Source organism: Vanellus vanellus, assembly GCF_965231255.1.
Source record: "Vanellus vanellus genome assembly, chromosome: 9".
In the NCBI taxonomy this organism is placed as follows: domain Eukaryota; kingdom Metazoa; phylum Chordata; class Aves; order Charadriiformes; family Charadriidae; genus Vanellus; species Vanellus vanellus.
Genome location: NC_138914.1, coordinates 18272815 through 18293373, shown reverse-complemented (window position 1 = coordinate 18293373; position 20559 = coordinate 18272815). Strand labels below are relative to the sequence as shown.

The following is a 20559-nucleotide window of genomic DNA, read 5'->3' as shown; positions in this document are numbered from 1 at the left end:
ACGAGTTGCAGCTCCGTGCAATGAAACTGCCTCCCAGGAGGGGATTTCACAGCAAGAAAAAAAAAAAAAAAATGTACAAAAGTATTCATAAGCATTAATGGATGCCAAAATTAGATATAGTTACCAATTTGGAAGCCAATAGGTCAAAAAAAGAAAAGGCACATCTGGCCTATGAGTAACTCAGGAGGAATTTATTTACACAAGGAACAAATGGCTGACAGAATGAACTGCTGCAGTCAGCACGGAGACCACGGGCTGAGCACAGGCAGCACCCAAGGTCACAAAACAGAACCAGCAAAGGAGAGGTGGAGTCAGCTTTGGACATTCAGTTATAGGCCTCAGACAACTTTATGATCAGATCACATTTTTTGGAATTACTCTCCTATCCAACAGAAGTTTTTGGAAAAAATTGCCATTGAAGACATAAGCCTAGTCCAATGCCTGGAGAAAATTTTGAACTCAGTAGTGCAGGAAGAGGCCTGTCTTAACCAAGAGATGCATGTGAAGAGTTACAGGCTACTTAGTTGTTTAAAAGTCCTTTCCGCTGAAGTGCTGCTTTGTGAAGTCTGCTACTTAGTTTTCACGTTTGGCAGCTCCACAATTGAGTACCATTTGACTTCAAAGGAGCTAAAGATATTTAAAACATTTGTGCTCCTGAATTTCAGAAGAGCAGAAAGACTTCTTGGCAAGAGAGTGACAGAGGACAACACTGCACATCTGCCCATATCTCCCAAATTGCCCTACCAAGGGATTCCCAGCTTTTGAGTCTGTCCGCACACCCACGAGCAGGTCTCTCGGAGTCCTACCAGGAGCTGAAAACTGAGCTGCATATATTTAAGTTACACAGTTACAGAACTCACAACTGAAGTGGCACAAGAAACACTTCCCCATCACCTGTAAGCTTATGTTTCCTGTACCTATTGCTTCTCTCACCAGGATACCCTTAGTTTGAGATAAACAGACTACAGGCAACCCTTGCAGACTGTGCATTTCCCTGCCTTTTGGGCACCTGAAGCTCCCACTCCCCCTCTTCAAGACAGCTTTGTCTCTGAGGTACTGCAACACTAACACGTTTTAAAGTATTTTTCTTTACAAAGCTGTACGTAGCGGCTTCGACTAAAGTTTCCTCATCAGCCTCCTCCTTTGCAAAGTAGTATTCTGCACAGAGTTACAACATATGTCTAGAGAAGGTTTATGTTTAAACTTGAGTAAAGAATCTCTGTATCAATATAGCCCGTTTTCCATAATATTGGATGAAAAACTTAACTTGTACTACAATGTTTTTATTCATTACTTTCAGTGTACAAGTTTATCTAACTAAACAGCCAAGCACTTTCTAATTGTCCATGTGACATCATCTGCTCACTACACTTGACCATACATAGTCTTCTTGAAATTAGTCAAGATTAGCAGCAAGTTTACCACATAATGAAACAAGTGTTCATGTACACTCACACCAGCTGTAACTCATGTATGAGGCTTTCCTTGTATTTGGAAAAAAAACAAAAAAACAAACGAAAAAAAACCCACACAAACAATCCCCAACACCCCAGATAAAACACGTTATCTGCCTTCTCTGGAAAGAACAAATTGTATGATGAATGTTTTCACAACATATTGGATCCATGAATATATCCTTTGATCTGGTCTACATAACCCTTCATACCGAAGATGCATGCTGACGGTTACTGACCCCAGGACAAGCATAAGAGCCCATATTTATGAAGTCACGGAAGCATGGAATTTTCGGAGTTGGAAGGGACCTCTAGAGATCATCTAGTCCAACTCCCCTGCTAAAGCAGGATTGCCTAGAGCACATTACTCAGGACTGCATCCAGGCGGGTCTTGAAAATTTCCAGGGAAGGGGACTCCACATCCTCCCTGGGCAGCCTGTTCCAGTGCTCTGTCACCTTCACCGTAAAGAAGTTTTTCCGTGTATTTGAACGGAACTTCCTGTGTTCTAACTTGTGCCCATTACCCCTCGTCCTGTCACTTGGAACCATTGAAAAGAGCCTGGCTCCATCCTCCTTCAACCCACCCTTTAGATACTTGTATGCCATAATAAGGTCTCCCCTCAGCCTTCTCTTCTCCAGGCTAAAGAGTCCCAGCTCTCTCAGCCTTTCCTCATAAGGGAGATGCTCCAATCCCTTAATCATCTTAGTTGCCCTTTGCTGGACTTGCTCCAGCAGTTCCCTGTCCCTCTTGAACTGGGGAGCCCAAAACTGGACACAGTATTCCAGTTGTGGCCTCACCAGTGCAGAGTAGAGGGGGAGAATGACCTCCTTCGACCTACTGGCCACACTCTTCCCTATGCAGCCCAGGATTCCATTGGCCTTTTTGGCAACAAGGGCACATTGCTGGGCCATGGATAATTTACTGTCTACCACAACCCCCAGATCCTTCTCCTCCGAGATACTTCCCAGCAGGTCCACCCCTAACCTATACTGGTGCCTAGCATTCCTCCTCCCCAGGTGCAGGACCTTGCACTTGCTTTTGTTGAACCTCATTAGGTTCTTCTCTGCCCAGCTCTCCAGCCTGTCCAGGTCACTCTGGATGGCAGCACGGCCCTCTGGGGTGTCAGCCACCCCACCCAGTTTGGTATCATCAGCAAACTTGCTGAGGATACACTCTGCCCCCTCATCCAGGTCATTAATGAGTATATTAAACAAAATTGGACCAAGTATTGACCCCTGGGGGACACCACTGGTTACAGGCCTCCAACTAGACTCTGTGCCACTGATCACAACCCTCTGAGTTCTGTCCCGCAGCCAACTCTCAACTCACCTTACTGTCACCTCATCTAGCCCATACTTCCTCAGCTTCCTAACGAGGATGTTATGGGAGACAGTGTCAAAAGCCTTGCTAAAGTCAAGGTAGATGACATCTACGACTCTCACATGCAAAATCTATACCTCTTATTCTAACTTTCCTTTAGACCTCACCACTCAATATTACAGCTTAACACGCGAATTTACTCTTACCCTTTAGATTCTAGATTAAAACACACACAAATGCTTATAGGATCAAGACACAAGACTAAGACTTCATTTCTCCCAGCTTCATACAGCATGCATCTCAAGTGCTTGCCCTTAATTTCAGTTTTCAAGGCAATTATGCAACACTTAATAGCAACAATCGTTAGCTTTAATTTAAGAGTAAGCATTTATTTCAGAGCTACTGTAATTCTGATCTAACATTTATAGCCTTACATCTACGTTAACAGATATTTATAATTCAATTCTGACAGCTTTAGTGTTTTCTTTATCACACTTTTGCATCTATGCTCTTACACCACAGTCATGGCTGCAATTCCTGCTCATCATGAGCTTCTCTATCATTCGCATTAGTCCTTGCAGGGAGCAGTTTTACTTTCAAAGCAAGCTGCATCTCCCAAACCTCATCTATTTACAGAAAACACAAGCAGGTGGGCAGAGCAACTTTGAAGTTCATGCCTATTGCTGCAAACAAGCCCAATACCCTGATTCACGATGAACTTTAACCAACTGCCTGAGAAACCAGCATCTTCTAAAGGCTCCAGTCTCCCTCTGCCTATGGAAATGAAAATTGTTTTAAACAAGGTTGTTTTCAAGCTCACCAACCCTGACAGTGTTTCAATGCTTCTTATCCCACAGGCTATTTAGGATTCTTTTTTCTTCCTGTTCATCTTGATGACAAACTAGTTTTGAAGTCTGTGTTCAGTTATTCTTTCTTAGCACTTGCATGTTAGTCTGACTCTCCCCATGAGAAACCAGATACCAAACTGAATGTTTTTATACAGCCACTGTTTTGATTAGTATTTGTGCTTTCACAATTCTTAAGAAAAAAATTACATAGCTACACACATAAGCATAAGCTCTCCCTGGAAAAACATTCTCTGACTTAAGTAAAGGGCAAAACCAGATTCAAGATGTGTCAAGAATAGTGCTCATGTGTCACCGAACCCAAATAACCATCTATACGCCTGTTTCAAATGTAGTTACATCCCAAAATGTCTGTAAAACCTCGGTATTATTCAAGAAGCAGAATCCTGGCACACTAACATAGCAAAGACAAAGCAGCTTCATTTTTTATTGCAGGCAAAGGTGATCTTGGCATGAAATCAAGAGCCACAGGTGGCAGTTTCATGTCTGATTTTGATGGGAAAAATAACTGATCTCAACTACACAAAATCCACCAAAATAAGTACTTCATTAATAAAAAGCAAACTTTTTGCTCAAAACAAGAAGGAACTGAATATATAGTGAAATTTAAGTCTTGCAATAAGTTGTGGAAGTGACAGTACTCTATCTTTTAGAAATGTATTATGCTGGGGGCTTAAAGTCATGAAATTAACTTAAAAAAAGTGGATTGCCATGAATGGACAAGTTAATGGAGCCAAGATTTCCATGCTGAGGTTGTACTTACTCCTTAAAATAACAAACCAATCAATTTTCAAAGATATCAGCTTCTTTTTAACAGCAAAGAACATTTCACATCAATTCAACGTTTAAATTTAACCTATAGCATTCAAAACAAGCTCTCAGACCACATTGTTTATTCCTCCCCTTCTAACTTTAGAATTTACAACTGCCTTTAATATTAAAGCTTTGCATTCCTAATAACCTAATACACCAGGATATTGAGTACTAGTTATATTTTGCATTTCCAATCTCATGAAGTGTAGTGAGCTGTTAGTAGAGACCAGGTCTAGCATGCCACATGATTGTTCTCATAACAGGCAGCTATGATACAGCTGATACCCCCCCACAATTAGACTACACTGGCTTTGGCAGCACCAATCAGACTGTGTGACATGAGACAAAAATTGAAACTGCAATCCTTTACAGCAGGACAGAGCTGCATCACACTTTCAAGGCAGAACTATGTTCTTAACTGCATAAGAGACACCGCATGGTTGAACTGCAGACTTAAGTCAACTGAGACACTGGTCTTAGTTGTGCCAGCTAGCACCCAAGCTCTCCATTGCAACTACCTTCACTCCTGCTTTTTAACCAGGGATAATTTTACTGTTGAAGGCAGTCAAAGGTTTAATTTACAAGTTTCTATTCATGCTCATAGCTAATCTGGCAGAATCTGGAAGCACCATTTGTGCTATTCAGGCCAAAAGATAACACCATATTTGGCCAAGGAATAAATAGGAAGGAAGAATCCCACTGACTGTCATTCAGTTTGATCTTCAGTAAGTTGCACATAACACTTCTTATATTCAGGCGGTACTGCTGGGATGAGCAGCTCCCATTCTGCACACCCAAGCCAAAGGTTGCATTTGGGTGGCAGTTCAAAAGACTCGCTCCTTTGAAGTAATTTAGGTCCCCAAACCAAAGTGTATGTCTCTTATACATGACTCCGCATGGATTCAGTTTGCCCTCTGTAAAAACACAGCACCTGGTCCAAACCAATATATTGCACCTCAAAGAATTTGCAGCACCGTTTCCCATAGGCTCAGAGCAGAGCAACCCCTTGTCAGACAACATTGCATGACATGGATTTGACTGTCAGTAGTACACGAACAACTGGCCCCAGCAGCGTCTGTTAGTGGTGTTGCCAGGTAAACTCTTACACAGGGGCAATTTTGGAGGGACAGATGTTCAGGGTGGTTAGTCATTGTTCAAGGGTTTTGTTCAGCACCTACCTTCAATGCACACCTGGCCAGCTGCTGACAGAGGTTCCATAACGAAGAGCTAAGTTTTAGAGAAGGTCTGGCATTTCCTTCTTTTCCTTAAATTACTACTGGGTAATACACCCTGGTAATAACAGCAGTACAGACAGGGGTAAACTTACCATGATCTCCTATTAGCAGACACCTTGTCTACACTATTTAATCCATTCCTTGGAATGTTACAAACTGAAAATGGTATTTCTTCCCACAAAGGCTTTCTCTGTCTCTGCTGTACTTCAGCCCAGAATTATACTACACAATATTTTAAGTTAAAGCAGATAGAGTTCAAAGTCAGTCCAGTTCAACAGGCTAACAAAGAGGTCATTGGACTGTTAGTTTCATAGCCTGCATAACTTCAGAGTTAGAACACAGGAGGAAAAGGAAGAAGTCAATTTTAGCCAAAAGCAGCCGAGGATCAATAAACACTTTCACCTCCTTCCTTCTGTGTTTGCTTCCTACCATCCTCTCCCAACCACCTAGCACTAACATCCTCTGGTTTTGTTTGCTTTCTTTACAGAGCACTCCTCAGGTTTAGAGCTGCAGACTCAAATTTTGTATCGGAAAATACTACAGCTATTCCAACACCTCCAGCAATGGACTGAAGTTTTATTAAATAAAAACACTACTATGTTTAAGAGAGCATAAGTTTAGTAGCCTGATCTAAGTCTAATATATTAAAGACAGTGCCACAGAGCAACAGAGGTTGGCTAGAAGCTTACCTTTCAACTGAGGCAGTGCCATATATGGATAAACCCCCTGGTTCACAAACTGCTTTTTAGCTTACAGCTTGTGTTGAACAAGATATTACCATGACTGGTTTTGGTACAACATATTTCAGAATCCTGTAGGTATACTCAAGTTTATCAAAAATATCCAAAGACAAAATCATTTTTAAGCAAAGAATCACCATGTGAAAAATTATAACTCATATGGGCAGTAACTTTAAAGTGTTACTGTCGTAATAGCCATGACATCCAACACTAGTACTACACTTACATCAGTGCAAACCAAATTACTCAGTTGGTGGATTTATCCGTTAGATGCAGTCAGAACTCAGATGTCTCTTAACACGTGGTTCAGGCAACAGATACAAACTGATGTCTCCAAGTATTCAGGAAAGAAGCTCCAGTGCAATACGTCACCTATTTCTCAAATATGAAGTCTGCACAGATTTCTTTTGTCTTTGCTGACTGTCAGTGAAAAGATATCATGAACAATATCTATTTTCAGGACTGACACCTGCCAAAAGGATTCATATCAGCTAGCAAATCTGACTTCAGCTGTTACTCATGTCTGCGCTTTTTTTGTGGACTGTCATCCAAACCTACCACACATTCTTAAACACAGGCTGTTAATAAAAAAATATGCCTATATACATTCACCGATTTTATTTCCCTTTTAAAATCATTATATATAATTTTCTTATAAAGTACAGTTAAACAAAACAAACAATACAAGGTCAGTTAAAACAGATATCCTGCAGTTCCAATAAATACCAAGGAAAGATAGCTCTATAGTTCAACTGCCTGAAAGAGCAACATGCTTTCAAGATGCAGAAAGTGTACTGAAAAGGAACTCTATGTGATTTCTGTATGCTGACCTACCAGAGTGTGATGGGTCCCATCCACACTAGCACCAGACTTCTGTGTTTTCAGTACATCGCCATAATCTGCTGCGTCAAAGTTAGTCTTCCACACCATCACCTGCAGAAGAAAGGCAAGTGACTAAGTTATCTCTATTTTCCATCTACATTTGCTTTAAGGTCAATTTTGTCAACACAGAGTCAGCAGATGCACACCAAAGCTTACTTAAGAAGGTTTTGGCATGAATTAAATTAAGGATGTTATTTGTACCTACGCTACTGAATACACACATAGCATAACTGAGTTCTCAATGAGTAAGTGACCTAGGTCTTCCAACATTCTTTGTGTCAGGCACATCATAAAACTAGAGCTACCAAGAGAACTTCAAAGCAACATGCAGAATATACCACTAAAACCACAAATATGTTAAAATACCATGCTTAGCATTATAGCAGTCCACCCCAAACAAATAGTCACTGGTTTATCGTCAGATTCATTCACAGGAAAAGGAAAGTTTCTACTTCAAGACTAGCATTAGAAGTCTTGTGCTAGTTTGTCAGCTAAATACCAAACTTAAACCCCACTTATAGGCTGCTTCTCTCCATAATGCAGTATTTACTTTAGAAGAGAAAAGATGTCTCTAACACATAAACCACTTCAACACACCAAGAGCAGGTCCACAGAGCAAAATCCTTAGCAGTGGCTCTAAAAGTCTGAAAAAGTTTAAGAGCAATCAATCAACTATTTCAGAAGTCTGACAGACATCTATGAATCCAGGCAGCTCATCTTGGTTATCAGAAACATCAATGTTTATTCCTTACTTAAAAAGTCTTATCCCTGCTTCACCTGAGTAAAAGGATTTTTCTTCTGTAGCTGCACAGTTAACCAATGAGGCCATTCCATTATGTAACAGACAAAAAATGATGCTGTTATTGTACAGATTGTCTCTTCACAGCTAGCAAGGGCGCTGTTACAACAAAGCCAGGCATTGCCACCTAGTCTAACCTGGGGATTAAGAGCAATGCAACACAGCCCAGCGAAGACCGAAGCCAGAAAAATGGCTACTCACTCAGACCACTACTTTGGGCTGAAGTCTGTCCGTATCTTCAGTGGGGCAACTCACACTATGTTAAAACCAGCATATATTAGCAGCACAGGGTGCAAATGACACCACCTGATTCTGGCAGGCTCATACAACAGCCCTGCTTGCAGTTCAGTAATTAAACATGGGTTTTTTTGGTTTGTTTTTTGGTTTTTTTTTTTTTTGGTTGGGTTTTTTTGTTGTTTTGTGTTTGTTTTTTTTTTTTTTTTTTTTGACAGGCTACATGTCTAAATTACTCCACAAAAATAAAAATTGTTATTTCTCTTGGATCCAGAAAGCTAGCGTTCAAAGTCCATTCCACTGAAAAAGCTTCTTGTATATACACAACTGGAAGTCTAAGACTAACACTGTTTTTAATACATACATATATTGTATGTTAAAGTTCTTTCTCCATGCACAGAAGGAAGCACTGCTGGCATTTCCAGATACAACCGTAAGAGAGAGGCAGGCAATTCCTTCATGGGAGCTAAAAACAGGAAAGCCAAGAACCACTCTTCCCAATACACACAAGTCAGAAACACGCAACCTTCAGCTATGACGGAAAGGGCTGCCAAAGCTGTCAGTATATGACCATGTCATAAACATCAAAGCACCTTTCTGGGGAGGCATTACCATTCAGTGTTTCACTTTAACAATACCAGGTGACACTTTGCAATAAGCATTATTTTAAAGAAATCCCAACCATAGGAAAGACAGAAGGTAATAGAACAAAAGCCTTTTCAAGTGCTTTACAGAATGGACAAATGTAGGCAACACATCCTCTTAAGCTAAAAATGAAATAAATAAAACTTCAGTTCCTAGGCATAGCCAAGAAGCTGACAACAAATAAAATTTCTAAAGCTTTCTATTGAAAATAAGTAATAATAAATTGCTAGATAATTGTAACTTTCAGCTACATCAGGGCTTTTACCCAAGAGAGAAACAGCAGCAAAAAGGCATATTTATTTCATATGTTACGATAAGCATTTCAAGAGTAAACCTTAATATAGCGACCCAAATATAATTTTGCAAGACAAAAAGCAGGAGGGATCACTTTAAAACAGTTTGTTTAAAGCCTTAAAGTGGTCTTAAAGGGACAGGCTGACAAGCTATGCCACATATTTAGGTAAATCTATAGAACAGAGTTAAAATGCAGCAGCTCATGAAACTGTCATGAGCTACAACCCTAAGGTCAGTTTCCTCCTCAATAGTATACAACTGAAAACATACATTTGGTAGAGAATCCAGCAAGTCATTTCAGCATGGTCCAGGCATACGGCATACATTTTTGCCTTCCTCCATTGACAACAGAAAACACAACCCAGCAGCTTTTAAAGAAATGTGAATCTGGGCTGTAACTCAGAACCAGAAATAAAAGGAAGATATTTCCCCTTCTGGTAAAAGAGTTTTGTGGATGAAGCACTCGGAGCAGCAGTACAGGACACCCAGGCTCTCAATCCTAGTGCACACATCGAGGTGGGCAGAGAAGAGTCCAGCTCCGACCCAAAAAGCTGAGCAACCGCAGTGTTAGCACAGCTTTGCACCAGACTCCCATTAATAAAGAGACCTGCAGCCGATATTCATGTCCAATCAGACCCAAAACCATCGGGGTCTCAATCACCAGAGATGGCCAAGCCACAACATCTCAAATAAGACTGAGAGGAGAAATCTGTGGGAGGAGGAGAGCGCTGAGGAATATGAAACACAGAGCACTGTAGACCAGTGGAGCCTGGAAGAGTATTCAGGGGAAGTATCCCTGCCTGCTTGCCTTGTCCTTATGCTTGTGTCTCACAACTAGCCAGTGGCAGATCAGGAGTCGATCCATCAGCATAGCCTGTGATATTCAAAGTTTCTCAACACAGCCATTTGTACACCCATCTAACTTATTCCTCAGCAGCAGATGCCTCAGAAAGGCATATAACAAGGGCTGTTTATAGGGTAATATTTCTTCTGTTGTACATACCCAATCCCAGATAACCCAGCTGAAGTGCTTCCTTGGTGAGAAAAGTCTACGTTTAATATCTTCTGCTATTTTTAATATTTGTTTTCACTTCGAAAGCGGTAAGATGCCAAGAAAACAGCAACAACGAGGCACAAAACTATCAAGTTAAATTAGCCAGATACCTGTTCATCAGAACCTCCAGAGGCAAATAAGTCTCCAGCTCTTGAAAATGCTACACAGGTAGCTGGCCCCTGCAAACAGATTTAAAAGACAGGTTTAAAAAAAGTGTGAAAGAAAACAAAAGTGTTACAAAGCTCCATTCATTACAGCTTTACAAGGCATTTCTCATTTGACATCAGCAATCTAAATGCAAAATTTGAAAAGCTCTTACCTGTCAGGTAAGTGGGCCACACTTAACATGCTAAGCTCACTGGCACTTACTACTTCCCACATTTTTGGTCCCAGTTTAAGACACCATATCCATGACATTAAGACAGAGACAGGAACAAACTAAGTTTTACAGCCTCAGGATTTTCGTTGCTCCTTCTCCATCATTCTCTCTACCCTTTAGAATTAGAAATTTCTAAAACTCCTGTTCATTTATCAAAAGCAGTGAAACTTGAGTTTTGTTAAATGCAGCCTTCAGTTAGCCGCCTGTTGGAAAGGTTTAAAGCAGAAAAGGAGGTTTAGCACACAGATACACACAAAGCGGAATCAAAAGACATTAAGATGATTTTTAAATGTAAAATAGCCCCACTACTGACAATCCCAAGCATTCACAAATCATAAACCGTGTACCATAAAATATGAGTTTTTTAAAATAAATTTGAGGAGTGATGAATCCACCTTTCAGGCTTCAATTGCCAAGCCCTGAAAATCTACATTTTCCAAGCTCCTCCTCACACCATCAATACTAGAACCATGAAAGGAAAATGCACTACGCCAAGATTTTCAGAGTTATGGAACTCCAGGGGACAGATTTTCAAACATTACCCAGAATCTTCACAACACTGACACCACAAAACAGCAAATTTCACGGACCACAGTGTGCACCAGATTCACCATGGAAAATAGTACGTTCCCTCCATGTGCTTTCCCAACAGCCTTTCATTGAAAAATACATAACTGTCACTAAAGGACAGCATAAAACACACAACATGATAAAAATAGCCTACAGGTAGGTCTACAGGCAAGAAATGAAAGAATCAGTTTCACTGCTAAGTAAGAGGTAGGGGGGAACAAGTTTGGAGTTTGTTTCTTGGGTTGTTTTTTTTTTGGGGGGAGGGGGTTGGCTCATTTTGGTTGAGTTGTTTTTGTTTGGGTTTTGTTTGTGGGTTGTTTTCTTTTCTTTAAACAGTCTCCAATATATTTCTAGGCTATCCCATAAAAACTGCTCACCACAAAAAGACCCAAGACAAAGTTCTTGCTTACTCCACCATGACATAACTTCAGAACATGCTTTACCAGCTATCAACCACAGCAATCAATTTGTATCAATTAATTTGGCCAAGGTTAGAAGCATTTTAAGTCAAGAAATCTGTAGAAGCAGAATAACCAAATGCGTAAGATCCAGTATTCAGAGCAGAATCCAATTAGTCATTTTATTTAAGACTTTGCAGTCAAGAAACCCACAACGTTTTCAGCACAGGAGGAAGAAGCATCCAAGGATATCTGAGGAGCACTGGTAAAAAGAACCAGTCACTGAATGGCAGACAGAGCAGCATCAGCAGAATATATTGTATTTGTACATTAGCTTCTATTTACAATATTCTGTAGTACTATCTAGAGGTTTGCAGGAGGCAGCTATTCTCTTTGGATACCAACTAGCAGGACAAAGTGACAGGTGGGACATCCAAAGGCATCAGAAACAAAAGGGGAATATAGAGCAGTGATTCTGTTATGTGTGGAGCACATGGCCAAGCAATGAAAGAGGCTTCAAACCAAACAGGCACCTGCAGCAGCACAGGAGAACGCAAGCAACATCATCTGACATTTAAGCTACAGCCTAATTTCTATAAAAGTTTGTGTTGCCAAGTTTTTAACGGAAGAATAGAAGGCTGGCTTAAACTGCTTTTCTCTTAGTCTTAAAGAGGAGATGCCAGAGTTAATGCACCCAGGATCACCTTCATACAGCACAGGCACTGGCATTTTGAAGAAGCTTTGCTCTCAAAACAGTCAGGTCCGAGAGACTTTAAATGCTAAAGCACTGCTTGAGTAAAAGCACACATTTCACACCATGCATCTATTTTAATAAGCTTTCAACCTTTCAGAAAGCACACAGGGGGACGCACATGGGAAGGATGAGGCAGGCGCTCTGAGATGCAGTTCAACAGAGCTGGGAAATCATTACGTGTGTTCGAGCAAAGGCACAGACAAACCGTCCTACTTAGAATAAACAGCCGAGGACCCAGGTAGTGAAGTTTTATGTCAGCTGCTGAACGCGTTACTTTGCAGACTGCAGTAAGCCTGAGCTTCTGCCCATGCTGGAACAGGCAGAGGCAGGAACGAGCATTTGCAGAGGCTGCCTATGGCCAAGTTTGCTAGGGAAGCAAGCTGAACCAGTGCCTGGTTAAAAAAATAAAAGAAAAACCAAAAGCCACAACCAGAAAAAAACACAACCACCAGAAAACTCCACCACACAAACATACACCTCCCAACAGAAGTAGAGTTATCCTCTTTCAAGTAAGATCATGTATCTCAGAAGCCAAGTAAGAAGCTTCTCCTCGCCCTGTATCAAGTTGCAAGGACAGACTATTTTATTAAGAGTTCACATCTTCCCAATGGCACTGCATGGAAATCTCACATCCAGTTTGTTTCTGGTTTCCCTTCTTTCTCTCCTGTGTAAAAGTGAACTCCGTTATAAATCCTGAAGGTAGACAAATACCCAAAGATTCCATTTGGGATAAACACCCAGCTCGCGCTGCAACCTGTGTTCCACTCCTGCGTGGTTTCAAATACGCTGGCACAAGATTATGCCAGCAAAACTAGAGCCTTGATGTGGTCACTCCCAGTGTGAAGAGTTTGAGCTTCCTTAAAACACATTACGGTATGTACATATTATCATTTCACCTGCAGTGATTTCAAAAGGTTTTGAGGCCTTCTAATAACAAGATGTCACTCCAGAGAGCTTGCCAGAATAGATCTAGTAGCAGCAATTTCAAAATGCATGCACAGTCATTAGCGTGACTAAGCTTGTTCAACTAACACAGCATTAAATAGTGCAGATATTTCAAACCAAAGACACTGCTATCAACCAGCCAAGACAAAGTGTGCTTCTGCCTTCTACTCCCACCCACCTTCCTCAGCAGTTCAGCTCTCTGACCACACTGTCGGGAACAGACACTCTAAAAAAAATGCATAAGTAGAAGACAAATAAGCAGTAAGAAACAGCAGAAACAAGTACACAGCCAGAAAACTGCACAGTGGTGAATATTGCTCAAAGATAACAGAGCTGAGGATACAGAAGCTGCACTCTGACTGTAATAAACCAGTCAGGTTTGGAAGTCCAAAAACAAAAGTTCAAGACATTGCTTAAGACAAAATGTTCAGGAACAAGCACAAGTGAGGAATACTGGAGAGGAGTAATGTTTCACAAAACTGGTTTTAATCAGTCTAAATATTTCAGTGTATTTAGACAAAGCTTAGCACAATACAAATCATATCAAGACAGGCAGTGAACTGACTCCAAAGTCATGGCATTCTGGAGGGAGGGGGATGGAGGAAGAAGTTTAACAGAACATATTCCTCCCAAAATAGAAACTGATATCAAAGACTGTGTGCCTTTATAAACTGAAAGAAGGGGAACAGACAAGCCTATAGACACAACATCCTCTACAGATTTGTTGCCATAAATGAAGAGAAGAGTATTTCTGCTACATACACTTACAGCACTCTTCCAGGATATAACAAGTTTGCTATAGCAACATACAAATAATAGTTTCCCAAATAGGTTCACAATTTAATATAAACACACAAAACACAAAGAGCTACACATGCCAGTGATTAGATACAGCCTAACTCCCATTTGTTCCAGGTAAGCATCGCAGAGATTCAGCAGGTTTCTGATGCAGTCCTGGACAATAGGTACATGGTTGGAGACTGAAAAATTCAAGTCTTCCTTCAGATTTTTTTTCCCTTTAAACTTACTGTTTGCATTAAAAGTGTTAAAAAGCAGCAGTTGCATATTCTTCTATACAAGCTGCAGGGAGAATTTTAAGCTTAGTTCCCATGCAACTAGAACATGTGTGATGCAGCCACCTTCTGAAGGACCATTTCATTCCTCTTTCTGTAGCAAGATACAAATTTCTGTCTATTAGTACTTCCTGAGGGTTCAGAAGTGCCAGTTCTACATCCTCATTGTGCTAGGTGCTACACACAAGCTACTAGCACCAGTCCCCAATTCCCTAGAGCTTCTTGTCTTGGATTAAACAGCAAGCTGCAAAAAGGGATTGGACAATGAGATAAATCAGGTAAGTGGTACGGAATGTTCCTGTTTAGTCCTCAGTAGGCCAACATGAGGACTGTTGAGCTCTTGTGCATGTCAAAGTTTGACATCATAATAATAGTTTTGGTAATACCAGGACAGAGCTGCAGAAAGTTTGAGGGAAAGTACAGAAAAGCTTAAAAAGTCATCCACTGGAAATGCTGAGTGGGAAGAATGTTGCCACTAATCAATATTCAACTCATCTCTCCTCATGAAAGAGTACCATGCAGGGTGGGAAGAAACCCCAGAGAGCCTCGGAAAAGGAAAAATAGCTCATGCACTGGAAGCAGCAAAGAACATGGAACCAAAAAAAAAAAGAAGCCATACAGAAGAAGAGTGATAACAGGATCAAACCCATTCCTTTGCAGTAGCATTCCCAATGAACAAGATCTGGGGAAGTTCACATACCATGCCATGGTAGTTGAAACAACAGGCGACATCCCACTTCTAGCTGCACGCGTAGGTAAGAAGGACAAGGCACAGCATGTCACAATCTAATTTATATGCAGACTACCCCTGAGAGAGTGAGATTATACCTTCTCCTTTTTTCCCCACTTCCTATAGATCGAAGCTAACGATCACAAGGCCTTTACTGCCCTAGCAATTCATAGGTTGATCAGCTTACACAAAACACTAAGTGTATCTTTAGAAAAAGATGTTCAGAAGTATTCTGAATGGCTTGAATGCATTCATCGCCTAGAGAGATGAGATCCGAAGCCAGAACACAGATTACGACACTGAATGAGCGACTGGCAGGACGCTAATAGCAGGGATGACAAGAGACAACAGGAATAGCATCCCTGAACAGAAAGCTTTCAAATGAGGAGCTAAAGATAGATACGTCTGAAATAAATACTTAAGAGAAAGGCCAAGAGTTTAGTTTGGAGAAGTGGAAACATGCCTGGAGCACACAGTCTTACCTGCATGAAGACAGCAGATGAATGTGTACCATCTATAAATAATAAGCGGGAAATGACAGAGAAAGCCTTCTTGAACACCATAGAACTGCTGGAGGACAGAAGGCACACGATTTCAGTAACAGCCGGGCCAACAGCAACAGTCAATTCAAGTCAAGAGAGGCCAGACTTGTGAGCTTCAGCTAGGAAAAGAGCTAACATTTTTGGCTTCAGCATAACAGAAGAAATAAGAGCCAGGCTGGAGAAGGTCCAGGAATAAACCAGAGGAGAGCAGTTTAATGATGCACAGTCTGCACAATGAAAGGAGAGACAAAGAGGAAGGTAGCTGGAGAGACAAGTGAGGTCAAAGATGCCAGTAGAATTTTCTCCTCCTCCCCCCCCTTTTTTTTTATCCCGGGAGAAATTAACATGCAGCAAAGACAGGTAAGAGAGTAAGGGAGGTGCCAAGAGCTGGAACAAGGCATATCTAGAGGATGCAAATACTTGAATTAAAGGAGAGCATCCTCTGCCCGCAAAAGTGGATGTAGAAATGGGAAGATATGAGTCAGTACACTCAGTCACTCTCCTGGAACAGATAAACTAGTGCAAAGAGAAAAAGGAGATACAAGTGGTGATGCAGTCTGAGAAGCAAATCAGAGGCAGCAACAAACACGCTGGGATCCTAGGCATGGGATCATCAGTCCAAGGCATAAAAGAAATAATAAACAGAGCAGTCATTGCCACTGTTCACAGTGCTTTCAACTGCTTCATGGAGAGGAGGGCAAGTCACACTTGGACAGATGGACATTGAAATGACAGAGGGCAGAGAAGCAAAAGATACAAAGAGTAAGTGATCAAGACAATTACATAAACATCAAGAGCAGGTAAGGAACTTGGTAAATGCATTTGAGTGCTGAAGAACAGAGAGGACCAGAGATAAAATGCTGATGTCACATGTCTTTCACCTGTCACTCAGTTTCAGCAACAAATAATGCATCAAAGAGTTCAGTGAAGAGCAATTCAAATTAACAGACCTTCTGGTAAGGCGGGAGCACTGAGCCTGTAACTCGGGATCAATGACAACCTTGCAGCAAGGAAACCCACAGCTATGAAGATCTATTCAGTCTCCTCAGAAAAGGTGAAAGATAATAGCAGGATACATAATAGGAGAAGAAATCTGAATTCAGAGAAGATAGAGGCAGGAAGAAATACAAGGGGCAAGACAGGTGACGGTTACACACACTTGTTTCACAATCAGGTACAAGATACAGCACGTAATCAGCAGAAGAAGCATCAGACAGGAAAATCCAAGGCTTCAAAAGAGGCAAGAGCTGGAAAGAAAAGAGAGCTATGAAAGCCATGGATGTTTGTTGTCTTTTTTACACAAAACACATACTCTAAAGACGATGTGGAGAGGGGAAAAGGTATCAGCACAGGCGTTGTACACTGGCAAATCAAGAGGTGCAGGACAGAGCTGAGTATTGTCCTCAAGTGGGGATGGAGTAGGGGCTGTGGAAAGAATCTACATCTCTAAAGGTAATGACAAGAAAAGTGTTTAGATAAAAAGAGCAGATACCTAGAAACTACACAATGGGAGTGATAACACAAAGGAAAGAGGGAGAGTAGAAGAAAACCAGTGTGTGGTGCAGAGTCTAGTTGGAGGTCAGTAACAAGTGGCGTCCCTCAAGGGTCAGTACTGGGTCCAGTCTTGTTCAATATATTCATCGATGATCTGGATGAAGGGATAGAGTGTACCATCAGCAAGTTTGCTGATGACACTAAACTGGGAGGAGTGGCTGACACACCAGAAAGCTGTGCTGCTTTACAGCATGACCTGGGCAGGCTGGAGAGTTGGGCAGGGAGGAACCTAATGAAATTCAACAAGGGTAAATGTAGGGTACTGCATCTGGGGAGGAATATCCCCACGCATCAGTACAGGTTGGGGGTTGACCTCCTGGAGAGCAGCTCTGTGGAAAGGGACCTGGGAGTCCTGGTGGACAACAGGATGACCATGAGCCAGCAATGTGCCCTGGTGGCCAAGAGGGCCAATCGCATCCTGGGGTGCATCAAAAAGAGTGTGGCCAGCAGGTCGAGGGAGGTCATCCTCCCCCTCTACTCTGCCCTGGTGAGGCCGCATCTGGAGTACTGCGTCCAGTTCTGGGCTCCCCAGTTCAAGAAAGACAGGGATCTGCTGGAGAGGGTGATGATTAGGGGATTAAAACATCTTTCATATGAGGAAAGGCTGAGGAACTTGGGTCTCTTTAGAGAAAAGAAGACTGAGGGGGGATCTTATTAATGCTTTCAAATACTTAAAGGGAGGATGCCAGAGGGATGGGAGGAGTCTTTTTTCAGTGGTGCCCATTGATAGGACAAGGAGTAATGGGCACAAGCTTGAACATAGGAAGTTCCATCTTAACATGAGGAGGAACTTCTTCACTTTGAGGGTAGTGGAGCACTGGAACAGGCTGCCCAGAGAGGTTGTGGAGTCTCCCACTCTGGAGACGTTCAAAACCCACCTGGACACTGTCCTGTGCAACCTGTTGTAGGTGACCCTGCTGTGGCAGGGGGGTTGGACTAGATGATCTCCAGAGGTCCCTTCCAACCCTGACTATTCTGTGGTTCTGTGATACCAAGGAGAAAAGAACAGGGGACAGAGACGGCAATGGCAACAAGGGATGTTTTCATGCACAATACCTCTGACAAAAAGTCATGAGGATTCTCAGTCCACTGAGCGTTGAAAAACTCCCATATCACTATGCAGAGCAAGACTGTCATGCCTGCACTTTCCTTCAGCAGGCAGTAAGGGCTACAGCTAACAGGGAGATTTATACTGGCACCTTATAATTGAATCTTCAGTAGCTTTAACTCCTCAAAGCTTCAGTTTAAAAAAAATAAAAGGAAGAATAAAGCACCCATATTTCCTTTTAATACTCAGAAATGCTACTCTAAAATGAATTGCTTGTTGTTTGCAACACACCCTTTCCCTCCCTTTGCTGGTCCAGTTCTGTGCAGCATGAAATGTCCCCACATCCTTCAAAGATGACCAGGTCTACACAGATGTTTAATGCCACCTAGGTAGAGCTGGCAGAGAACAGTAAAGGAGCACATTTGTTTCTTGTGCACCTGCCTAGATCTTGCTCACCAGCCAGCCAGCAAAGCACAGAGCACTTATGCCACCCAGGTAGGTGGAAGGCACCTACTTCATGGTTCAAGTCAAGGCTGCTTGGAGAAATACAACTTCGCATTTTCTGTCTTCCTATTTATAAACATAACCATACAGATGTTTTCTAAATATTTACTGAGAACTTCCATTCCACAAAGGAAGTCAGTCTGGAAACGCTCTAATCAAATCGCCCCAAAGGGCGGACAGGCACTGTGTACATACCTGCTCTCCTCTAGCAACTGCGGAGGCGACTTACAGGACCCAAAACATTCTGTTCCTCAACGAAGACTCCCTACCAGAGGTGGGCCTACATACCAACACAGTGTCTCATCCGTATGGAATTAAGCAAGAGTACTTCACAGCTTGAAGCACTCCAGAACTAAAATATGCAGCACAATACAGAATGATATTTCACAGCTGCAAGATGTCAGCTCCAAGTTGCAAACTCCCATCTCTAACGATCCTTCTGCTACAAGGAGGCCAGCTACATCACAATTAAAGACAGCAATGTAAACTTGGCAATCCTCCCTTACGTAAACTACAGCTAATCAGCTGCTAACAAATTCCTGGCACTCCAGCAGTTGCGTCAAAGTATGTTTAAAGGACCTTACGTTTTTTTCCTTCAAGTGTCCACTTGCATACAGCCTTCCCAGAACAACATAACGGCAGTCAGCTGTTAGAGTAAGAACAAAGTCTCAACCAGCATATTCATCACGCACGCAAAGTCACAACTCAAGAATGTCTTCAGAACAGGCTGTTCATTTGGTGACTAGCCTATAGCCCTCACTTAAAAAGGCAAATCTACTTAATGACCCAAAAATCCACACCTACTTCATTTTTAGCCACTTGAAGATACTGGTAGAAATCAGTGAGGCTGGAGAGGAAGAGAAAAAAAAAAAAAAAAAAGCAGCCCTCACTATTAAGTAGCACCAACCCACAGCAATATAGCACATGCCAGCAGAGGGAATGCCTGTCTAGGGCTACGCCAGGTCTGGTTCCACAGCCATCTCAGTGCAATACCCTTAAGGAAGATCAGAAAGCACTACCAGCCACTTTTATACTTCTACTTGTTTCCAAACTGTTTTATAGAAGCCCTGAGTTAAGTACAGCATCAGCCTAAAGGGACTTTCTGTTGTCTAATTCTCAAGACCTCCATCACCATAATCAGTTTTGGACTCTCATTCAAAGCAAAACTTTTTTTTTTGTGCCACCGCACTCCCCAAGGAGAAGCCTACAGCTCAGAAGGGAGGAAAAAGGAAAGCAGGTTCAGCCTCCTGCTGAACAATAACAGGCACATCCCTTCCCGAGGCAAGGATGAGGGGCGCAAAGACCCACTGTCCCTCCACACTTACCCTTTTCCAGAACACTACTTCCTAAACGCTCACTTGGCCAATTAACACAAAATACAAATATGAAAATGAGATTAGGACAGCAGTTAAAAGCTTTGCAGCTGATAGCAGTATATCCACCTAGTCCAGTTTTCAAAGTAAGAAAAAAAGTTTTATGCAGTCAAGGTTTATGTGTTAGGATAGCCAGCATTTATTATACTTCCCTCAGTCTTAAGAATTTGAACCCTTTGGTCAATTTTAATCAGATCTTCCCATGAAAATCTTTAAGTATGAGGCTGTCCTATTTTTCCATCAATATTACAAAAAAGGAGAACGGTTTAACAACACATAGTATAAGAGAAGTTACAGAACAAAATCTTTTTCAACATCAGACAAGCTAGTCACTAAACATAAAGCCACAAGA

General features: G+C 41.7%; 1 protein-coding gene across 2 annotated transcripts in view; it reads right to left on the bottom strand.

Moving 5' to 3' along the window:
• Positions 1-20559, bottom strand: part of POC1A (POC1 centriolar protein A) — a 63260-nt gene that overhangs the window by 22975 nt on the left and 19726 nt on the right. For both annotated transcript variants that reach the window (XM_082487838.1, XM_082487837.1), the window contains 2 exons: positions 10448-10516; positions 7264-7362 (listed from right to left, as the gene is read on the bottom strand). In XM_082487838.1, the coding sequence (XP_082343964.1) occupies positions 7264-7362; positions 10448-10516 (168 nt within the window). The remainder of the gene's footprint in view (positions 1-7263; positions 7363-10447; positions 10517-20559) is intronic.